At 34.0% G+C, this 23,977-nt stretch overlaps 2 protein-coding genes across 2 annotated transcripts; one reads left to right on the plus strand and one right to left on the minus strand.

Annotated features, from left to right (window-relative positions):
* Positions 1-3,924: 3,924 nt before the first annotated feature.
* Positions 3,925-7,399, plus strand: LOC146168493 (uncharacterized). The gene is made up of 3 exons (XM_083389334.1): positions 3,925-4,709; positions 5,639-5,777; positions 6,489-7,399. The coding sequence occupies exons 1-3, from the start codon at positions 4,458-4,460 to the stop codon at positions 6,836-6,838; spliced, it is 741 nt and encodes a 246-aa protein (XP_083245460.1). The 5' UTR covers positions 3,925-4,457; the 3' UTR covers positions 6,839-7,399.
* Positions 7,400-13,224: 5,825 nt separating this feature from the next.
* On the minus strand, positions 13,225-22,801 carry LOC146168494 (ceramide synthase 1-like). Its single transcript, XM_083388824.1, has 7 exons — positions 21,218-22,801; positions 20,982-21,141; positions 20,174-20,354; positions 18,270-18,431; positions 15,060-15,207; positions 14,364-14,458; positions 13,225-14,286 (listed from the first exon to the last, which is right to left on the minus strand). Exons 1-7 carry the CDS (start codon positions 21,455-21,457, stop codon positions 14,280-14,282), a joined length of 993 nt encoding a protein of 330 aa, XP_083244950.1. The 5' UTR covers positions 21,458-22,801; the 3' UTR covers positions 13,225-14,279.
* Between the last annotated feature and the right edge of the window lie 1,176 nt (positions 22,802-23,977).

The following is a 23,977-nucleotide window of genomic DNA, read 5'->3' on the forward strand; positions in this document are numbered from 1 at the left end:
GAAATCGACCAATCCTCTGTCGAAATATAGTAGGACAATGGTTCGTTTAAATCAGGGGTCGGCAACCTTTTTCTAGTCGCGGGCCAAAACCCAGTTAGAAAGGTCTCTGCGGGCCGCACAAAATAATAACTAAGAAAAATTTTGTTAATCTAGCTCAGTGTTTGTTAAGCGTTTAAGTTAAGGCACAACTGGCGAGCGAAGTGATCGCGATTTTTCGGGTATACCGGTATTTCTTTTAAATTTTTTCCAAGTTTTTATTATATTGCCAAAAATAAAAAAAAATGTTAAAAAATAGATGTCCAATCTTTTTTTGCGCGACGCACGTTAAAAGCAGCGTTTTTCAGCAGCCTTCCATGGCTTAACGGTTAACAATCGCTGATGTACTTCAAAAGGCAGCATCAAAGCGTAAAAAAGCAGACGCATCAATCATTCGCGCGAAGCGCGAAAATTTTTTGCATTTACGTAGTTAAAATAGTCAAAAAGTATGTGAAACAGACTCTTCTAACTTGCCAGAGAGGCCGCGGGCCGGATAAATTACATCGGCGGGCCGGATCCGGCCCGCGGGCCGTAGGTTGCCGACCCCTGGTTTAAATTAATCAGGCAGGCGTCTAAAACGACTCAATTGACAGGCACTAAAATTGTCCGACAGGCACTAAAAAAAAATTTTACCACGTTACCAGGGTAAGTTCGGACATGTTCGGGACTATCTCGGACTTGCCTTGAACGGAATCTGTTTGTTTTACAAATTAATAAAAACAAAAACAAAATTCACAAAAGGCCCCAATTTGAGAAGTATTGTAGGCCTACCGGTTGATTCAGCGCAAGTTGTAGCATGAAAGGGTAGGCCTAGTATAACAAATCTTATAGCCGCTAATTCGTGGGCCGAACAAGGAGTACGAAATGTTCATGCGGCATATGACTTGCGATTCAACGCAGCGATAATAATGTGAAGGCTTAAAATTTTGCTGATATAATATTATTCAAAAGGCGCCATATGCGTCCTCATCGAATCCTCCGAAACATAAGCGTTGATAAATGGCATTTTTTCCTGTACGGGAATGGATAACACCTTTGTAATGTAGCCTATACCTTTTCTTTTCTATTGCGGTAGCATTTCTCCAACTTGAAAGTTTTAACAATTTGAAGAAGTTGTCTAGTGTTTTTAGGATTATTTCTTCATGGCGCCACGTTTTAACGTAACTGAACGAAATTCTTGGTCGACCCAAACAAAAATCCTAGATCCGCAAATCAAAAATATTAGGAACCATTTTTATATTTTCTGAAACTATTATGCACGCCTCTAAAATCCATTCCATTTGTCGGGGATGTATCAGTCGCAATAAAAGAAAGAAAATGAGTGTCTTGAAATCCAAAGTAGCCTACAAAAACAAAACATTCTTCTCTAAGGATTTACATTCCTTTATCACAGCGCTTTCTACACTGGGGTCTGCGGATCAAGTGGGGTCCGTACAGCAGTTTCACGGGTCCGCAAGGAGAATTAGTCTTTAAATTTCATTATGAGGCCTTAGCAAATGATTTTAAACACTTATCTATGTTTTAAACAATATCTGTCAACATTATTATATTTAGTTATGCTTTATTTTTCGATAATATAGCGTGTTTTACGATGTGTCCATGGCACAAAGCATCTATGCTATGAGCGAAATCGTTAGAATTTAGTAAAAAGTAGCAACACAAGTAGACAAGTAGGTTTGATTTAATTGATATCACGTTGCCCTACCTATTGTATCAGAAAACGTCTGGTCCGATTATTCCGGCATCCTTGGTCTCCCTTACACATAAACCAGACTCAATAAGCACCCTCAAATTCTAAAAAAGAGTTAACAATATTTCTCAAAAACGCAGGATTTATCTCAGGATTATGCAGGACTTATTGAAGTTAAGTATACGTCTTATTAGCGTTATTTACGACTATTGTTTGCAATAAGATAAACAGCATTGTGTAATTATGTTGAAACAATAGGAAACTAACTGGGTTTCCTGTGCGTTTGTAACTTCAACCGAAAATTAAGGATTATTTACTTTATTTGTAATGCTACGTTTTAAACTAAGTAAAATTTACCTAAATATAGATTAAGGTGATATTTCATAGCAATAAAGTACCGGTAATAAGTGCGTCTGTAAACAAATATATATCGGTAGTTTTAATTTTTTTTTTTATAAACAATACCATTACAGAACGATAAACAGTTGTAGTTGCTATGGGGTAGGCGCTGGCTCTCAAGGTGAGAGCGACGGATAATTCATAAAAATGCAGGTTTGGGCTGGACGACTATCTAGCCCAGGGTGGTCCAAGGTTGAGAGCATCGCGGGCCACAATATTTTGTCAATATTCTTTACGGGCCACATATTTATAGTAGGCTAGATGCGTGTATCGACGACAGGGTGTATCAAAGATTTTCGTTTGGTCGGGGCATAAAATCTTCAAAAATGACGTCACAAAATTTCGTTGAAAAGTAACGAAAAGAATGAATCGTTAAAATCGCTCGCGCGAAGCGCGAAAAATTTTTTGTGATACACGAGCTGTTTTAAGCAAAAAGGCTCTGAGAGCCATTGACCCCATAACTGTAAGGTTGAAAATTTAAAACGTTCGCGAACAAAACGAACCGTGTGTTGTTTATCTTGTCAAAATTTAAGTCAAAGAGGTTGTATACTACACTATCGCTAAATAGACGTACTCCATTCGCGCAAAAAATGTTTTAAGTAGATTGATTTGGCTAAAATTGAATTTTGTAAAGAGTCAGGGCACCAGGGACAGTTACACATAAAACCTGTATATAAACTTTCTCGAACTTCGACATGTTTGATCGTTCATTAGTTTAAAGTGGCAAAAAAAGTAATTCAAATTGAGTTGTACTTTCTATGTTAAGTTCATATTAAAAAGACGTAAAACATTTGCATGCTGCAGTTAAACGCAAATATAACATATAAGTTCGCAAAACAGTCATTTTAGTAATTAAGTGCCATAGGACGCACATGCGCCTTTCCTCAAAGCCGGTCCAACACATCTAATATTGTGCCTTCTTGTCACCCTCTATATCCGAGTTGTTGAGCGATGGGAACCCGGTTAATATATTAGTGTAACTCGCAAAAAAATTATTAGTGCAAAAACGTAATTATAATCAAACTATTCGAACATGCTAGCAGTTCGTTCGTAACTTATATTTGTTTCGTAAAGCATTACAATAATTCAACAGTGGTCCGCGGGCCACGAAAAAAGGTGACGCGGGCCACATGTGGATGACTTTGTGATTCGGCCATTGAATTTAAACCAAAATAATAATGACTTTAGAGACACGATTGGTTCTCAGGCGTGACTTTTTGACGATTGTATCTCTGCTAAGTTTTTAGCCGATATCAGTGCTCCGGCACACTGGACTACCGCGAGACCATGCCAGGTTTGACGCGACGTTCCGTAGGTGTGTTTGCGTTTTGATTTGACCAGGCTTACCATTCTGGTTCATAATGCAGAGACCACAAGGTGCTGTTATATTTTTAATTCACCTCAACTAGTCATTTTGAATAATCAGTGACATTTCTACGCATTATATCGAAATTTGCAAAATATCATTATAGGGAATTCCCGAAAATTGGTAATTTTATTGCAAAACTTTAAGTTTGTTTTGTGGTGGTTTACGCAAATGTGCTAGAAGGGTGCACCCTGTCAACCCGATTTTTTTACCATACATCGGCGCTACTACCATACATTTTAGACAACGGGTGGCTTCTCTTGGGCTTTGAATAATGCTATTGTACAAGTAAGAGCTAATTTGCTCGGCAACCCGTTGTTGTAGGATTCTAGACCAGTGCCAAAGTTTTCCCACCGGTTTAGCGTACTTCCAAATTCGCACTACTGTAACCGCATCTACAAAATTACAATACGATTTATTGCTGTAGCCTATACCAAAAGTTAGAAAACTAATGGTGACATGAAACTTTTAAATGGCTTCAGCAATAACTCAATTGTGATTTTGCAGACCCGATGTGAATTTTGAAGTTTGGTAAACAGACGAGCCAGGAGAATGGCCTCTTCTATTTTTTTTGTTACTACACTATTTTCATGTCTGCCTATTTCTTTGTGTATACATAAGTAGTTGCAAAGCGTTTGAAGTTAGTCTGTTTGTTCTGAGTCATTTTTGTAAGCCTATTTTATATAACAACTTACCCAACCTATCTATAAGTTTGTATTTGGTATTTCTGTTTGTTAACTAATGAAGATACGGGATTCATATTCTATTTTGTTTAACTTTACAAGAGGGTGTGACACAGAACCATAAAATTGAAGATTGTCAAATATTATATTTATACCAATACAATTCATAACCTAATAAACAATTCAACCAACTTAAACAAAGCCCATAAATTTGTTTTTAGCTTACTAAAGTTTTTAGCTTTTTGAGTTTTCAGATATAATAAAAGAAGGCACAAAAAAGGCTATGAAAGTTCTTTGCGTTGGATTTTGGAAAACTGGAACAAAAAGTTTATCAAAGGCATTGAGTTTACTTGGTTATAATGTTTTTGACTATGAAGAACAAATTGTAGATTTAATGGATACTTGGAAAAAGTTCTTCAATGGTACAATCACAGATGAAGAAATATATGTAGCTTTCAAAGATGTTGATGTCTTAATTGATGGACCTGTTATTGTGTTTTGGGAAGAGATCTACAGAGTATTTCCAAATAGTAAGGTATCAAATATTATTTATTCTGTCATTGGGATGTAGATGAACTATATAATAGAAATGTTATGTGATTGTAACTTTATTAATAAGGATGAAAAGCAAGTTTATTTTAGTATTTACCAACTTTGCATACAATAAGTTAATAATTTTTTGAAAAATTATATCATATTTTCGTACTAAAATATCGGCCAATGTATCGGCCTACATTTACTGATACCGATTATTGTGCGTAAACCGTCATATCGGTCTATATCTATCTATAATAAAGAAACAATGCTCACATGCTATCCATCTCTAAAACAATAAGCATACCGTAATATATACATAATAATTTATTTATACTACCATCCAATACAAAATTAATGAAAGCAGTTATGTTAGTAATTTATTAGTTTGTTGTGTGCCAAGGACTATTGTAAAGGTACTATATTGTTGTTCTGTCAAATTGTACCGAAAGATAAAACAGCCATAACCTGTCATAAACTGTTACAAAATTTAAAAAGTCGTATATTTTTATGTTAACTGAATAACAAGTGTGGGAGAGTGGGCATTTTAAGTGACAGTTTTTTTTAACTTGGCAACGTAAAGCAGTTTGTTATACAGTGTTCAAAAGTAAATCAGGTTGACAGTTTTGTCTATTTCGGCCTCAGTTGATGGCTTCCCTCATATTTTAACAGGGTTGTTTTTACCGGAAGAGTGTTAACTCTAAACATAGCTACTGTTATAAGCCTAAACTTTATCTACTTTTTTGCAAGTTTGTGTTAAGTTGTGTTTGCAAATTTGTAGGTTTTTGCAGCTGGTACTAACTTGGTCAAATTTGATAGCATTTTAACACACTGCTGCGAAATTAAAAAGTCCTATCAACCCATTCAATATTTTACTGATGTAAAAACTTCTTTGTCTTTGTCTGTAAAAAAATTTATGTGTATGAATAGATAATCTTTACATCAAGGGATGAGGATTCTTGGTGGAAGAGCTGGAAAAACATGAATGATCAAACGCCCCCTCTTCTAAGGATAGCTCTAATGGTTTCTCCGTCCGCAAACAGTTTTATTGCTGCAGCAAATCACATATGTAGGTATTAAACAAATGCGCTGTGCATTCTTTATTATGTATCAGGATTAGTTATGTTCAAAGTAGAATATTGAATCCTTAAATTTGAATCCAAATTGATTGACACCTACTAGCACAATTGGTGGTTAGCACTAAGCAAACATTGTTCTTTTTAGACCTTCTGTGATAAGTATATATATAATATGATTTAAAGGCTAATTGCTTCATTAAATCTCATCATGCACACTAATGCAACTACATAAACACAAGAAAATCACACCTTTTGGACAAGACTTATTTTGATGGTTTGGCTGCTGGTAATTTTATTAGTTAATTAGTACAGGAAAAAAATACAGACTAATTGTTCCACTGACACCACAACACCTTTTTGGTTTGTACTCTAAGATTGTTGTAGGGTTATTATCATAACTGTGAACATCTACAATTGAATATTAAAGCAATATTGAATAGTGTATTTGATAACATAAATTTTATTAACACAAAATACAACAAAATATGTAAAATGCATTTAATTTTAATTTAATAAAAGGTTTACGGTAGTGTGTTCGATAATAAGGAATACAACAAAATATGTAAAAAAATACAACAAAATATGTAAAATGCATTTAATTTTAATTTAATGAAAGGTTTACGGTAGTGTGTTCGATAATAAGGCGTTGCCACTTTTCTAATTAATTCTCCTAAATGAAAATGTTTTTTTACTGTTTCTAGTTAATCTAGCATTTGGAATTGAAAATTTCCATCGATTTAAAATTGGATGGAACGCAAATGAAAGGCTATACAAGATGATGTACCGGAAACACAATTGTTATGTTTTGCATACTGTACCAGCTGATAAACGCCTAGTACATAAAAGTGCTCATGGGTGGGATTCTATTTGTAAATACTTGGAACATGATATTCCAAATGTACCATACCCGCATGAAAACAAAAATGGCAGCTTATTTCAGGACCAAATGACAAAAAGTCCTCTATTTAGGCAAATTGTGTTTGAGTTGAAAATATTCAGTGGGGTGGTCCTTTTGGGTGTTGCTGCTGTTTTCGGATGGTGTTTTTTGTGAATGCTTTACAGAAACAGCAATCAATTGAAGTTGTAATCTTAATTGTCGCATTTTACCATTTGTCTGAGTTTTTACCAGCAATATTGTGCCGTTATGTTAACGTTACTACTTGCACTTAGCAGAAATGTATTTACACTTAATCCGTGATTCTCAAAAGCTCAACTGATGGGTCGCAAAAAACGTTTTGTATGGTTAGATTTACTTGGATTTTGGGCAAGTTTTCTTACCTACTTGAGAAAATTATGATAGAAACACAACAACATTGCTCATATTAATTTAATTCAAGCTTATTCAAGTTAACATCTTATGTTGTGTTCACTTAAAAAAAGTTTAGTGCAGAATTAAATTAGGTCGCCTAAGCTTCGCTTTTATACTTATGGTTGATGTTTGAATAATAAGCTTTGTTTTAAAATTTTGTTATTAAAAAACTCTTGTAAAGCATCTTTGTGCGTTTACGTATATACATATACACTACTATCTTGAACCAAAATCGTCCTATCGCAAATGCCGACTGAAAATGTTTTGCACTATTTTGCTGGCAATGTGATTTAACAAGACTTGTTGTATTTCTAAAGAGGCGTACGCATTACTGCAAATTCGTTGCATTAAACAGAAGATAGGAGCCTATTCGGAATGTGTTTTTCTGGCCGCCCTGTGTCAGTCTCAAGAAAACAGAGCTAACTAAAGAACGCATGAAACATGTTCATGACGTCTCTAAGCGTCATAACGTGGCGTCAAAAAGATACATTCAAACGTGAACAGTTCGTGTATTTTGTTAAATCTTCATATTGGAGATGTGTTACTTTCAATAGAAAAGCTGTATTATAAAACGGCTAAAACAAATTGATCAAAATGAGGTAAGATCACTGGAAACGTAGAATATTTTTTTTACAAAAGGGAAAAAAATACAACCATAACATAAAAACATCTAATAAATGTACCTTTGCATAGACTCAGTGTATTACAAATGTAGCCTATATTTAAAATTGCATTTTCCTTGCCTTACAGCCAGGGCCGAATTTACCAATAGGCTAGGCAGGCTGTAGCCTAGGGCCTCAACGTCCAGAGGCCTCGAAATTCGGTTTCGAAGTTGACAAAACTTGACAAGTTTAAACCCTACCTGAAGTATATATATCAAGCTTTTCAGAGTAGAAAATTCTACACACAACTGGTTTCAACCACGTTGTAAACCAGGGGTCGGCAACCTATAGCCCACTGGCCGGATCTGGCCCGCCGATGTAATTCATCCGGCTCGCCGCCTCTTTGACAAACTTACAAGTCCATTTCACATACTTTTTGACTATTTTTACTACTTAACTGCGAAAATTTTTCGCGCTTCGCGCGAATGTTAATTATACGTCCGCTTTTTTCAATTTTGATGCTGCGTTTTCAACTAGATCAGCGCTTTGCGCCGTGGAAGGCTGCCAAGTGCGACACGAAAAATCGGAAAACGTAACATTTTTTATTTTCGGCATTAATAAAAACTTGCAAGAAATTTAAAAGAAATACCAGTATACCAAAAAAAATCGCGCTCGCTTCGCTCGCCAGGTGCACCTTCACTTAAAACGGTTAGCAAACACACAGCTAAATTAACTTTAAATGTCATCGCGTTCCCTCAAAGTAGTTTTATTACACTTTTCTTTAGTAGTATGGATGACCACGTGTGAACTCGAATTTTAAACTAAACAAACGCTTTTTGTCGCGCTTTGCGCAACACTTTATTGCCTCTGTAAATGTAGTTAAACACGTCTTTTAAGTGCAAAAAATGTCCAAGGCCCGCCTGATTCACAGTTGTTCTAACAGTTCAAAAACACAATTCTTAGTTAGCATTTTGTGCGGCCCGCAGAGACCTTTCTGAGATTGGTTTTGGCCCGCGACTAAAAAAAGGTTGCCGACCCTGTTGTAAACAGTCATTATTGCGTCGTTTGCATCTTAATAAGGGGGGCGCAGTGTTAGGTCGTTTTCATAGGGTTAGCAAAGTTCTTCAGAAATCTGAATCGTTATTAAGTACTTGCGCCGAATTGTACAGTTCACTTGTAAACTTTCTAAGCGAAATTGTAGATGGGTTTGACGATTTTGATCAGGAAGCAAAAGCAACCTTGTCGAATATTAACTACAGAGCTGTCACTATGAGAGACAAAGAAATGCACCTGACGCTTTAAGTGAACTTTCTGCAAAGGAAATGTTCAAAATAAATTCCATTGTCCCTGTGCTCGACGCACTTTTGCCGATTTAAGAAGAAGAGCTAATGTGTACAGTGACATTACACAAATGTTCCTCTTTCTTGCTAATCTGAAAGCAACTAAGGTAGAAATTGTACGAGGCGTAGAACTTTTAAAGCAGGGGTTCCCAACCTTTTTACGATCGCGTACCACTTGGACGCTCTGTACTGCCACGCGTACCACTTATTTTAGAACAGTAGTTCTTAACCTTGTTTCTACCGCGTCCACCTTTAATAAATGTCCTGTGCCTTACGCCCCGTTAGATATTAAACAATAATGCTAAAATAAATTTGTTACTTTTCTAATACAGTACATATCAATCCGACAGCATGAAAATAGAAAAGTTAACTCTTCGGTGCACGAACACAAAAAATTGCGATTATTTGGTTTTTATTGGCTATAAACTTTAATTTGGGAGACACAAACAAGTTGCTCGTGCTCGATATATTTGGTTTACATCAAGCTGATTTTGACTGACATGTTGTGAAAAAATAAAACATTGCGGAAATCGTGTTTTAAAAAGTATGATGGAACACAATCCAAAGGCTATTAACTGCAAATAACATTACAAATAGGCGCGAAAAGAGTTTCTCCCAATAAGTGATGCGCAAAAAAGGTATTTCGTAGTTGGCGCGAAGCTCAACATTTTTTTTGAAGTTTTGTTGTTAAAATAGACAAAACACAGTTTGTGGAAAGGGTGACGTGGTGCACAACTTAGATCTTCTTCAACCATATCGTACTATTGTGACTAAACACAGCCCCGATTGGCCGTAATAAGTAACAAATATTGCAAAAAAGCGAGAAACTATTAAAACATATAGTAGCCTAAAGTTTGCAAATCGTACAAATATGAATCTTTTTTTTTTTCAGTTACTTTTCCAAATATGTGTAATTTTGAGGTTTTTTGCATAGGGCAGCATAGAAGCAGATTTAATAACTAGCGCAACAAGGAACTGATAAAATCATTATAAAAAGTTAAATATTTGAGTAGAGCTTGCGCCCACCTAAGAATGGCTGGGCCTAGGGGAGCAGTAGATAATATCTATCAAGAGCAATCATTTGACATAATTATAACGACCACTATCCCACAGCATTGTGCGCCTTTTAAAGCAGGGAGTCGAACCGTTTGACTTTTCCGGTTCAGGTTCAAGGATTTTTTTGGAATCCGGTTCAGTTCCGGTTTCGGTTTCAAGCAATTTAAAAGTTACGGTTCAGCTCCGGTTCGAACATCGTTATTTCAAAACCGGTTCAGATACAAAGTTGCGTTAAATCTCAAAATGTGGGTCAATAAATGTAGAGAATAAACTTTGAATTGTAAGTCATTTAATCTAAGTTCCGTGACTTAATTCAAAAAACAGCAACTCAATATTGAAATATCTAAAAAATAAAAAATGAACGAGTTTTTTATTCAATATTCATATTTTTTTCTTAAAATTTCGAACATGACGTAACTTGACTTTGTAAAATAGAAGTTGTTACGTCATGCTGGAGCGAACCGCTTTTGTTTACAGGTTCGGGTTCGGTTAAGGTTCAGGTACTTTCAAATTATTCGGTTTAGTTCCGGTTCGGCTCCTTAAAATCTTAAATAAAACGGTTCAGGTTCGGTTCAGAAAAAATTGACCCAAAACCGGTTCATAAAGTTCCGGTTCGACTCCCTGTTTTAATGCAACTGTGCTCCTTGTTGGCAATTGATGAGACCAGTATTTTGAAGATCGTAATGGTAGGAAACAACAGGGATAGTTACGTAACAATAAATAAGCTTCGGGAATTTTTTTGTAACAAAGCAGATAAAACAAAATATAAAAGTTGTGAATTAAGGTTTTTGTGAAAAAACGAAAGCTACTCGCGTACCACCTGAAAAACCTTCGCGTTCCACAGGTTGGGAACCCCTGTTTTAAAGGAAGCGTATCCGTAAGATGTTGACCCGAAACTTGCTGATAAGCTTCTACAATTTCATTTGTACGTGAGACAAACACAAAACCAAGGGCTTACCGGTGCAGAAGAGCAATCTATTTATTTGCCTCATGGAGACAAGGAAAAAAATAAACGCTGCCTTTTCTAATGTGGAAGCAATATTAAGACTGTTTCTAAGATTAATGGTCACTAACTGCTGAGGAGAGAGATTTTTCTCAAGGCTTAAAAGCATCAAAAACAAACTGAGATCGACAATGTCTCAAAAGAATTGTAGCCTAGTCTTACTCTAGGCCTATTTGATGGCTGTAAGCCTGTAACTATTTCTTATTGATCTTCATAAATAAATTTTACAAATATTGTAACGGTTGTTTGATCAAAGAAATTAAAATTAAAAGCAAAACAGCCTTAACTAAATTTTTATTATTTTATTTAAAAATGTGCACCCATGAATGTGAAAAATGAAATGAACGAAGAGTTTAATGCACTCATATTTATAACATTAAGCGATGACATGTGGTGTTGTTTAGAGAGAAATTCTGACCTCAAAAATAGGGAGGGGCCTCACAAATGGAATAGCCTAGGGCAGGGGTGTCCAACTCAAACATGCCGGCGTGCCAATTTTTATCTTATAACTTCTTCCCGTGCCAAAGTTTCGTAACCGAACCAGTTCTTTTTAATCATAAAAGCGCTTATTTTACCAAAAATAAGAACGTTTATTTAAACTTGAAAAAAAAATTGTCTAGTAGAAATGCGCATCACTACATCAAAATGTCTCTCGGTGAGCTGACTTTTGTTTCTTCACACCAAGCTATATATATATATTATGTGAATGCTAGCCACACAGTATAATGTTACTATATCAAAAGTCATTGTTGGTTGTCGTGATTGCCGCGATTGTTTTATATTGTGAACAAACAATGGTATACTATATACGGATCTGTTCATAAGTTTAATGGTGAAAATAACGGTATCGATATCACTGATGATGGCATTAGAAATTGCCTAAACGTTTGAAAATAAAGCATGTCGCTTTAAACGTCTATTTGGGCCGTTATTTTCACCATTAAACTTATAAACAATGGTATATTGTGAACAAACTAATTGGCTGTATAACAAACTTAATTAGTATTTTCTGACAATTGGCTGATTAACAAATTGAACTTTTTTGGCAATTGGCTAAATAACAATTTTAGTGTTTTTTTGAGGGCTTGCGTGCCATTTTTTATTAGGTCGCGTGCCACATTTGGCACGCGTGTCGCTTGTTAGACACCCCTGGCCTAGGGTCTCTCATGGTCTTAATCCGGCCCTGCTTACAGCTATAGCATACGTGTCGTATAGTTTGGTTCACACTAAACGCATTTTGCTTCTAGCGTTGGCGTCGTCCAATTCACACTTGAAGCGTTGCCAGCAAATTTCCTCAATCCTAACCGAAAGCGCCTAAAAGTCAAGATATTTCAACTTTCGTAACCGAAAGCGTTTTTTTTTTAACTTTTTACGTTAACGCCAGAAGAGTGTAGTGTGAACCAACCTTATGAACGTTGTCATCGACATTCAAACCTCTAACTAAAACATCACTCTCTATGCTTAAAAGAGACTCAAGCCATTCAAGACCGAAGTAAGAACAACACCAACGTCGGAATAAACCACAGTTTGCAATAAGACCAAAATACCTAATAGTCGTAGTAGGCCCCTGCCGTCTAAATTGAAATAAGTCCACAACCCGTAGGAATAAGACCCAAATGGCCAGAATTACACCTAAACAACATTATGCCTAACCTCAAACCGTATCCCCCCTAAGTACATCACTAACTCCCCTAATAATTTTACCGATACCCATTTTCTAACCCCAAACAGGGCTAAAAATCCAATGCAAAAACAGCGGGCCCTAACGGGGCAGGTCAAACTAGGGCATCCAAACGTCGACAGCAAAACGGCCGATGCCACACCTGCAGCCCCCGATCGACCCATACCCTCTCCCTACAGTTTCAGGCGTTATCTTGGTCATTTAGGCCTTATTCCGATGAACTTCGGGCGTATTTCGACAAATTTAGGTCTTTTAATTAAGACGATCTCGATCTTCTTCTGTACTGGACAGTAATCTGCGTATTTACCTTTATCCTGTCGAAAAAAGTCCTAAATTTATCGGAATATAATTAATTATTGGTAACGAATGTATTTAGAGTTGAAATTCAAAGATAAATAGGCTTCCCAAAAAAGTTTAACATGTGAAACAAATACGCTTGTTGGTATTTACCAAAAATGTATTGCTTATCCCACAACAAAACAGCAAATACATGCAAACTGCATGATTGGAGCTTTAAAAAGAGCTATTCCCAAACACAGTAGACAAGACAGGATGGATTGTTGTAATAATATTGCTGAGTAGATACATACAATGCACTGTATTAAATCTAAGCAAGCAACATCAACAAGATAATGCATGTCACAAAGAAAAGCAATTTAAGAAAAGCTAAAACAGCTATTAATTGAAATCCATTACTGTTCATTAAGCTTTGATGGCGAGAATTCTGGCATTAGTTATTTTGTTTATTTTTAAGTAAAACACAAACATACTAATATTGATTATATGTTTATAAACCTTATTATCCGTTACTCCAGATAAAGTATGGCTATTAAGAATCAAATAAAAATAATTTGACTTTACAAAAAGATTATGTAATGATTAAGCAACATTACTACAACCAAAATTCAATAGCGATTTGTATGAAAAAACAATTAATCTCAAATAATTAATTAATTAAAGAGAGTTAAAAATGAATTCGTTTGACAAGATAACATAAAAACAACACAGCACAAACAAATTGTCTAGATATTTTAAATAATAACGAAGTGGCACTATCACCGAAATTCATAATTGCACATTTAAAGTTTAAACAGTGCATAACAATTACCAGAAACAAAACATTTACATATTTACAGTTCACACTGCTTTTTGACTCAGTATTGAAAAATAATGTGTTTGAGGCTTAGTATATTAATTAAAAGGCAGTTTAAGAAAAACAAACTACATTGGGAATACTTGAAACTGCACATGAAATATATTTTTAAGGATTGTCACTAACAATGCATATAATTGACTCCAAACAAAATTGTTCTTCATAGTGTACATTCTAATAAGAACGTTATTATGCACAGCAAAAAGTTAGTAGGTAAAACTAACGAAATTATCATCTGTGAAGTTATATGTTTGAGATATGATCGAAAAAAGAAGGTCCAAACTTGTGTAAACTTACGATTGTACCAGTTAACTCACGCTAAGGAATTTTCGAATTCCCATCATTTAATCAGTTTCTGCAAAAAAACAGATAGGCAAATAAAAATAAAAATAAAGAAAACTGCAAGATAAAGGTTCTATGAAAAAAACTTACATCTTCTTGTCTTTTGTTTCTTCACCTTCATCTCTGATATCCTCAACTTCCGTTGCATTTCCAGTCAGTATTTTTACTGCCATGTTGACAATAAACTGGAATTAAATCAAGTTTTTTAATGTGAAGCCTATATATACTTTGGAACACAATACAAGTTTTTTTTAGTATTTTTAATAAAAATGTTACAGCCATGATATTCGATATCTTTTTAACACCTAGCGGTACGCACTGACCCATACATTGCCTTTTTTCTGCTGTTTCTGTCATTTTTTTCTTTCTTTTTATGTTTTATTGTTTTTACTGATGATGGCATGAGTGTTGCGGTCTTGCAACATCTTTAGCCGTTAGTGATTATACTTGGAATTCTAAATTAACACACTCAGTAGTTCAGTACCCCAATGGGTTTTGAACATTCGTGCATTTCATAGGCGCCGGTTACCAGGCTATTCACCACGCGACTATGTGCATGACTATATAGCATGTGAGATCCCGCGATTATCGTGGACATAGGGCGAAACTATTTCATTATTATATTACTGTGGTCATAAAAATGGGTTTTGCTGAAACGTCTGTAAACTGCAAAATGAAGTTTTTATCGAATATCATGGCTCTAATATTTTTATTGAAGCTTATAAATGTTTCTATAAAATTGTTATATTGACCACTTATACAAGAAAAGAAAAATATTTGACATACCATAAACCAATATATGTTCATTCCTAACAGAATCAATAATAAGCCGTTAAAGAAGTGGTAACATACAAGATCCGGATTGATTTTTTGACTAATATATCCTGATGCATATATTGCCTTCAAGGGAAACCAATAAAGGCGAAACAAAAACCTGTGAATCAGAAAGTTTCCAATATGAGCAAAAGTCATGGTAAACTTAGTGAAGATTTCCTTTTTGTTTTATGCTGCACTTAATGAATGTATTCACCAAGAAAAAATGTCAAATGAAGGTATTTCATTAACAGAAAAAATATATATAATTATGATTCTAATAGCTACAGATTTTGCCAGTTACCAGCAACAAATTATAAAAAAGGCATTTACACAGTATTTTACAAACCCCTATATGTCTAGACTAGGAGTCACTAAACTATGGCACATACACCAGATGCTGCCCACTGGGTAACTTTCTACAGCCCACAGCATACTTGCCTAATAATCCGAAAATAGGTTATTAATACCTTAATAAACGGAAATGTTTTTGGATGCAAAAACTAAGCTGTATTTGAAAGAAATTTAAAACTAAACAGTAATTTCATAGTGCTCACTTTATATTCTGATAAATATTTTTAAATATATTGTTTGCTTTGTAATAATTAGGTCAAGTAAGATTACTATTAAAATATATATATGTCCTGCATTATTCTTCCCAGTAATTCAACCAACAACGTAATGGGGTGGAAAGTTTTCGGGAATTTTGGAAACTTTCCCGGAAACTTTCCGGGAATTTTAAGGGACCCGGGAATAATGAGAATATTGGGAATTTTCAAATTTGGCATTTATTTTGTTTAAAACCTTTGTTTAATATTTCATCAACCAGAAAAAATATAAAAAAACTATCTTGAGGATTTCTAGACGAGCAGGAGGAGATGCTAACCGGCAGCAACTAGTACAACGACTTTGTAACTCACAAAACAACAAATGTTAAAGATTTAGCTACCGTAAGCTGGGGATATTTTGGCCCAGACCCAACCGTAATATTTTGTCTTATGATTTATAAAAGTGCGTTGTGTTTTTGGCGATAGATTTAGCTTGCTTAGGCATTTTTGTATTACAGAATGTCAGTAGGCTATTCCTAAAATCAAAATTGTTCATCTTCGAAAAGACCACGTTTATGAATAGGAAATGTTTTATAAGAATTATATAAATACGTACAATAAATAATAAAAAATGGACAATTTGCGATAAAAGGTAGTGCTGATCCAAGTGGGCATTGTGACATATTTCTTGCTATTATGGGTTAATATGGTTTAATTGTGTCACAGTTCCTAATTTACAATGCCCCCACAACATTTTTTACAAAAATTACTCTCAAGAAACACAAAAACTTTTTTAAAAGCCATAATGTGACAAATTTTGAGTGTATTGAAAATGTTGACTTTATTGTAAATTTTAACTTTATTTTGACCTATAAACTTCTTGTAAACAGTCCACTAGGTGCTAAAAACAACATTATTCTTTGATTTGTGGACAGATAAGGTCCTTAATTTTTGACTTTATTGACTTTTGCAGGCCCTAGTGATGATTCATTTTTGCAGTTAATAATCTAAACCATGTGTTTGTATGTTCTTAAGAATTTTAGTTATACACAGTACTTTTAATCTAAACAGTATAAGGCCATTATTTTCCTGTTTCAATATCAAATTAATATTGTTTTAAAAGTTTCCACAAATTTCCTAAAATTCCCCAAAATTCCTGTTAATTCCCAAAATTTCCATGGAAAGTTTCGGCTCTGAAAATTCCCGGGAATTTTGCAACCCTACCAACAACTGCAATGCCTAAGATTTATCTGGCCCTTATAAGAAAAATGAAAAAACTAGATATTTTTTCGAAGAAAAGTTTTTTTAAAACACATACCTTAAGCTGGACATAAAATAAATTCAAAGACTATACACAAATATTAAAAAACAAATGTTTTTTCAAAGACTTTTTAATATGTAAATCAATTCAGATTCAAAGACTTTGTGTCGATTCTACAAAAAAATGAAAAACATTACAGAATTTTTTTTTTATTGTTTAATATAACTTGAGAAATGTGAAACAGGTAGTATATTGGGGCCAAACAATTCATATCAATAGTTTTAGAAGAATTTTCAGCATCAGAAAGCCTGTAGACATCAGTTTACAAAACCAGGTTTTGAAAACCCTACCTTAATTTATTGCTGGAAAGATAATGTTCTTCAGGGTTGCCACAAAGTCTTTGAACCTTTTAATGTCTTGAAATGGGTTTGCATATTAAATTATATATATTCAAAACCATAGGCGCCGGACTTTCAAAAATCCAGTGTGTTTTTATTTTTGAAATCAGTACAAAAAGCTTACTTGTCAGGAATCACTACCAAAACATAATAGTATTTGGGAAACCGATTTAACGCTTCTGTGTTTTAAAATTAAAACCATGAGTTGTGTCTCTCGTAATTTTCTTAACTAATAGCAAATGCGCTCTCTAAAATGATTAAGGGTAACATATAGTCGCGACTCACGAACAACTCATTTCACAACAAAGAAATGATCTAAATGCTGATCTCTGTCAATGAAGAATATAATACGCCCGCGATTATTTATTCGCAATACTGAATGGCAAAGCGTCTAGGTTATACTAAGTTTTTTTAAATAGTGATCTTTAAAGTACTGAAAGACAAATTTGTTTACTGTTTGTCGCGATTGGAAGCTTATGCTTTGGTATTGAACGACCAAGCGTCACAGCGTGTTTTAAGATTTGGAATTGTTACAGCACACGAAGCAGGGTGTAAAATGGAGTTTGGCAACCTTTTTCTAGACTCGTGTCAATGCTAAACCTAAAATGGCGTATCTTAAATCCATCATTTTTTTCAAAGTGGAAATTGCACACTATTTATGAGTGCAACTTGGTCAAATTTCAGGGCGTTTTGACGCCCTACCAGAAATCCAGGGCGTCTAAAAACGCTCTGCACACCCACGTTCAGCGCCTATGTTCAAAACACCATCATTATATATTTACACACCTTAAAGAGATCAAATTTTAAGTCTATGAAAATCTAAACACTTCATTAAAAAGTCCTTCAATATCTTTCAATTTATTTTATAAAAATGTGTGGCCTTTGTTTTGATGAATTTCTAGTGATAGTAATCAGGCAATTTGCCATAATGTTAAAAATATACTTGAAATAAAAATAATTAGGTAAACTTACTTACCATGCTATTCCAAATGACACAAAGCCAATAGTCGACAAAAAATCGCATATGCTTTGCCATCGCCCTCCTTTTGTTTTGAAGTACACCAGTAGTTTGGTTCCTTCCAAAATAATGTCAGTGATGTCATGTAGAAAAAGAATCAAAATTCCAACATTTGTATACCTAAAATATAGTTTTCAACATAGTACAAAGTCCTGCACCGTAATTTTATATTAGTTGTGTTATTATAAAAAAAAGCCTAACAAAAAAGTATGGTGCTGAGTGCTGAGTGCTGACTCATGGGATTCCATGTAAAAGTGAGAACCCAAAACAACTGGTATAACTAAAGACAAAAACACAATATATTCATGGATAGCAACATATTTTTTCTGCTTAAATGCTTTGCAACAACTCATTAATTTGCTGAAAAGTTGACCTTGCTGCAAATCAGTACATTTTTTAAGTAATCCACTAGTTAATATAGACTGGTTTACGGATGTATTTGCTACCCTGTGTCGGCAGCTAGTATTACCATTGTATACCTCACTAATAACTTAATAAGCAATATATTTTAATAGTTCGTAACAGTAAAACCGAGAATAAATTGTTTTACCTATTTTGCAAACTTTTTTTTAAATCTCTTTTCCACCATAACTTATTAAGTTATATACTATGACATCATGCTGGAGTGACCCACTTTTTACACATTCGGGTTCACTTAAGGTTAGAGTGACCCCAAAATTTCAGTTTAGTTCCGCCTTTTATTACCGTTCTGGTAAAATTAGCTCAAAAGTTGTTCAAAAAGTTCCAGTTCAGTGCAACCCTCTGGTTGTGTAAATGTTCTTGGTCAGCGGAATTCAAAATAGTTTTGTACTAACTTATAGAATAATAGATAATGCCACTGGAGATATGTTGCTTAAATACATACTATCATATGTTCCCATAGAAGAAGTTTACAGGAGGAATTCTTTACCATTATAAATTTGGTCAAGATAAACCAGGATCAAAGCCATTTATTAGCTGTTTGCAAACCGCATGAAGTTGTCAAAAAGCATAATAGTTAAGGCAAATTTTCTTGTGCGATTTATTTTGATTTCTTAATTCATTTCAATAAATCTGTATACATTTATTCCAATTTTTACTTGCACATTTGCGCGAGAATTTGACTGGCATCAAAAGGCCTCTTAAAGTTCCATATTTTCTTATGTCACACAGCCACGCTATGATGAGTTTTTTGGCATCATAGCTGAATGACATGACCACAAAAAATGCTGAATCTGTGACTGTTAAAAAGCGTTCTGATTTTACGCCAAAAAAATATTGTGACCGATGTGCCACGGTATCCCACGGTGTTTAGGGGTGGATTTTAATAATTAGTAGAATTGATACAAAATGTACAACAAGACTGGTACAAAATAAATTAGATAATATGTGTCATAGTTTTTGTGCAAAAAGACTAAAAGTTTATGAACATAATTAATTATTTACATAAAAGAGCATCGTTGACTATACAACTTTTCCATCTACATATATATATATATATATATGTATATAGTTATTAATTCAGTGATAGAATTAAAACATTTTAACAAATGTTGTTAAACAATTAGGAAATGTGCATAATTAAACATAATCCTTTTAAGTTAAGATGTACCCATATGTTGGGGTTAATATCTGATTATTTAGGGTAAATAAATAAAACAGTTTGTAGTAAACAGCTATACCGTTTGTGCCTTTACCCACTGAATTATTTATTTATCGTGATAAAAGAGGAAGTGCTTTAACATTATATTAGTAATAGAAATATAGAAATGTATACATTATAAATCTGTTCGTGGACCAGTCATTGTGATTTAATGCTATTATCTCATTTACATGATTGCACACATATCCACTTATATCATTATGTTTACCCAAGCAGTTACCTGAAAGCATATGAAAATCCAATTAGCAACATTGTCACAAAATGGTGAGCAAGCATTACAATTGAATCTCTTCTCCATACATCTACATACAAGGTTGCATAGACCGAGTGCAAATAAAAACTGATTTGTATCAAATAAGCAGTGTATATTTCCAATGGAACCACAGACAATATTTTCCAATCTGAAAATTAAAACACGAATTACGTTTGTACATTAAGCAATGGATAATTTAAAAGGGAAACTGTGTTCCAATTAATTGTCACATGGCCATGATATAATGAGGTAATTTTAGCAAAAAACTAAGCAATTATGGCAATAGTGAAAGATGTCTTAAACTCAAAGAACTTTTAAAATATTCGACAGGTGTGACCAAAATGATGAAAGTATGCCAGATCTACTCCTAGTAGTAAAGTTGAACTGGATTATGTATATTTTTATATTTTAGGATCCAGATGTCTCGTTAGACATAAATTAAATCACTATATATAATTGTTTAATTTTTTTAAATTATTCATGTAATTCAGCAATAATTATTATTTATGTCTATTTTGAAATTAATATTAGACAAATATACCAACAAAAGTTAATTCCATGAGTCGTTGTACTTTTATAAGATTAATTTCAAATTTTGTAATTTTGTTTTCAAATTTTGTATAAGATTAATTTCAAATTTTTGTCAAATTTTGTTAAATAAAATTATTAGTTACCTAGCCAATATCGGTATTGATAGTTGTTAAAACAACTAATTAGTTTGTGTAAATACCACATGATGCACTGCATTTCTTCTAAATAAAACAGACCATCCTACCTAAAAAGATTGACGGGACATCAAAAAAAAAATTGTGCTTGGTGAAAAATAAAAGGTAAATTGAGTAAGACCATGTACAAGAGTAAAAAAGCAATTTCCAAATACTTTCTGGGGCCTTCTTTGTTTCCAACTTTCCTAAACCAGCATGATTTATTGCAGGCTGAAAAAAACAATGTACACAACAAGTTAAATAAATGTTTAACGATAACAGGCAACAAAGTTAAATTTTGAATTACCTGGAAAAGGCATGACGTCAAACTTAGCCGGAGCAAAGTCCAGAAAACAGCAAGCACAAGAACGTAAACAATATCAAGCAATTGAACTCCAGCATATTTTTGCACAACATTTACCCATCCAGTTGGTAACTTGTGGGAGTGGTCTAGTTCATTCCAATGCTGGTAAAACGTCCCCAGAACATGGTGCACAAATGTATAATACGAAGGATAGGTGAAGTTTAATTTACTGCTGGTTTCCATTTTAATTTATATTACAAGGTGCCCACATTAAATCTACATAAATAAAAACATGCAAAACAGTGGATATTATTACCTTTTATATTAGTTTACCCAAGGCTGCGGAGTTGGAGTCGGGACTTGAGCAAGACTACAGAACATACCGGAGTCCAATGTGTGCATATGCACTATCAAATTTCAAAACTGATTAGGCAGCCAACTGTAAATTGTAATTTAAGTGTAATAGCAAATGGTGGAATATTTTCCAATCGTGTATTGTGGGTGGATCAGTTATAGGACACCTATGAGTGGATTGCTGAATATCCATGTTATTTTAGCTGAGGACTAGAGAGTCGGACTCAATATTTTTAACCGAATCTGCAGCTTTAAACAGAAAACTAGCATCTTTTTGAAAATCAATTTTACAAAAAATTTGTTAGCAAAAGTTAAGTACTTCCTGGGCATCGAATCATCTAGCCACAGAACTTGACAACAATCAAATTTTATCAAGTTTAATACAACTCGGGTGTTAAATTAGCATCAACATATTTAAGCTCAGCCATATAAAAAAACACAGCAACCACTTAAGTGTCTAAAAACCCTTTCGATTTATCTGTAGGTGTTGCATCTGCCCTCAAAATCAGAAATTAAAAACACAAGTATGTTTCATTTTTGCTGGAAACCCATAACTTTAGTTTATCTTCCAATAAAGTATAAACTACACCCCAAATAAATTTCAGCATGTTAGCATTAAGTGACAATTTTAAGAACCCTTACATACGGTACAGCACTAAAGTAGATAAACTAAAATTCACTGCAGTTACTGTATTAGTGGCAAGTAACATCACAAAGCAATCTATAAGCTCATTTTTCACAAAGCCAACAAAAGTGGGGCAGAGAAAATAGTGTCAAACCAGGCTGGCAGAATCTTGCCTGCCTTATGGTGATGAGCATTTTTGGGCTAAATTCTTCGTTTTTTTGGTCGTGCCACTGAACTTAAATCATGTGTTCGTCACAGGAATGTATCAACCTTGCCATGTTTAGGCGATAGACAAGACTATTAACAAGTAAATGAACTAGCAAGCAGAAAATTTTTTGTAACATAAAGAAATACATAACAGGTATGCTGAAGTACAGTGGGGACTGCAGGTGCACACGTCTGCATTTTTACTCTAACACTGTTCCATAGGTAAGCTGTTTTGGGGTGAACTCATCTGTACACATGCAGCACAAAATCGGATAAAATGTTGAGAAAAAAATTCTTAAAGTTGGGAGAATTATTTTTTTGTTGAACGATATTTATAATCCAAGTTAAAATAAATTATTTGCCAAAATTAGAGTCACACACTGAAGTGCAACATACCATAGTAAGGATAGTGCCTTTTGGCTGAAGACACAACCATAGCGAAACGAGGCCGGATTTCACGCTAAGCGCGATCATTTTTTGCAGTAACATAATTAAAACATCCCAAATTATAGTTTTAGACTTAAATGGAGAAGCATGGCCTGGTACATCCTTGATATGCCCATGAGAATGTCATAAATGTCTAAAAAACAGGAATGGCGACTATCATGATTGCTTTTTTAAATCAATAAAGAAGTATATACTTGTTAAACCAAAGTAAAACTGCAAATAAACAACAGTTTTATTGAAATATTTTTTCAGAATGGCACAAAAAAAATAATTCCTGCCAACTTTAGTGCATAATGTTCATACATATAAAGCATTTTGAAAATATATTGAATTGAATATGTGTAGAACAAGCACAAGTTCTTTTTGGAAAATCGATCTTTTTAATTTTTTTTACTTTTTTTGGACCAATTTCTTCGGTTTTCTGTCTGATTCTTCGGCCGACATAGTCGGCAAGTCGCCAGCTTTCTGCCATACAGGTGCCAAACAAACGTTAATTAAGTACTTTTTCTAGTCACATATGCATTCAAATAACAGTGATTTATTGATGACTTGCACCAAGTCATAAAAATCTAAAGAAGCATAATGGTTTAAATGCTGCTATTGTACGAACCCCAAAACCAAGTATTAGGGGCGTGTTGAATGGGATTCTACTCCATGCTATTCAATTAGATACAGATTGATACTAGCGGCTTGAATTAGTGTGTTACTTTATCGTAATTTATTTTTGAACACACCTAATTTTATTTTAGTTTTAAATGCAGAAATGCCCGATTTATATACTGAGGCCTCACTTTACCTTTCACTTCAAACTGTGATTTTTTATGCTGGATATTAAATTAACTTGTTAAATATTTCAACTTACCTTGATTAATGTCATTTTGCCAAACTATAAACAAATTGACTACGAATTGTCCTTTACCCACGAAATCCTATGTCTGACTGGTCAAAAAAAAATTTTTAGTTAAGCCAAATCTTTTATTCATGGCTTTATAATGTGCGAGATTGCAAAATAAAGTAATTTATCAAAAGATGGCAAATTTTTTAAATATAAGGATCGAATTAGTATTATAGATCAACCGATATCACTTTTTTAAATTAATACCGATAACCGATTTTTTACAATTTTGTCA

Source organism: Ascidiella aspersa, chromosome 1 (assembly GCF_963924565.1).
Source record: "Ascidiella aspersa chromosome 1, kaAscAspe10.2, whole genome shotgun sequence".
In the NCBI taxonomy this organism is placed as follows: Eukaryota; Metazoa; Chordata; class Ascidiacea; order Phlebobranchia; family Ascidiidae; genus Ascidiella; species Ascidiella aspersa.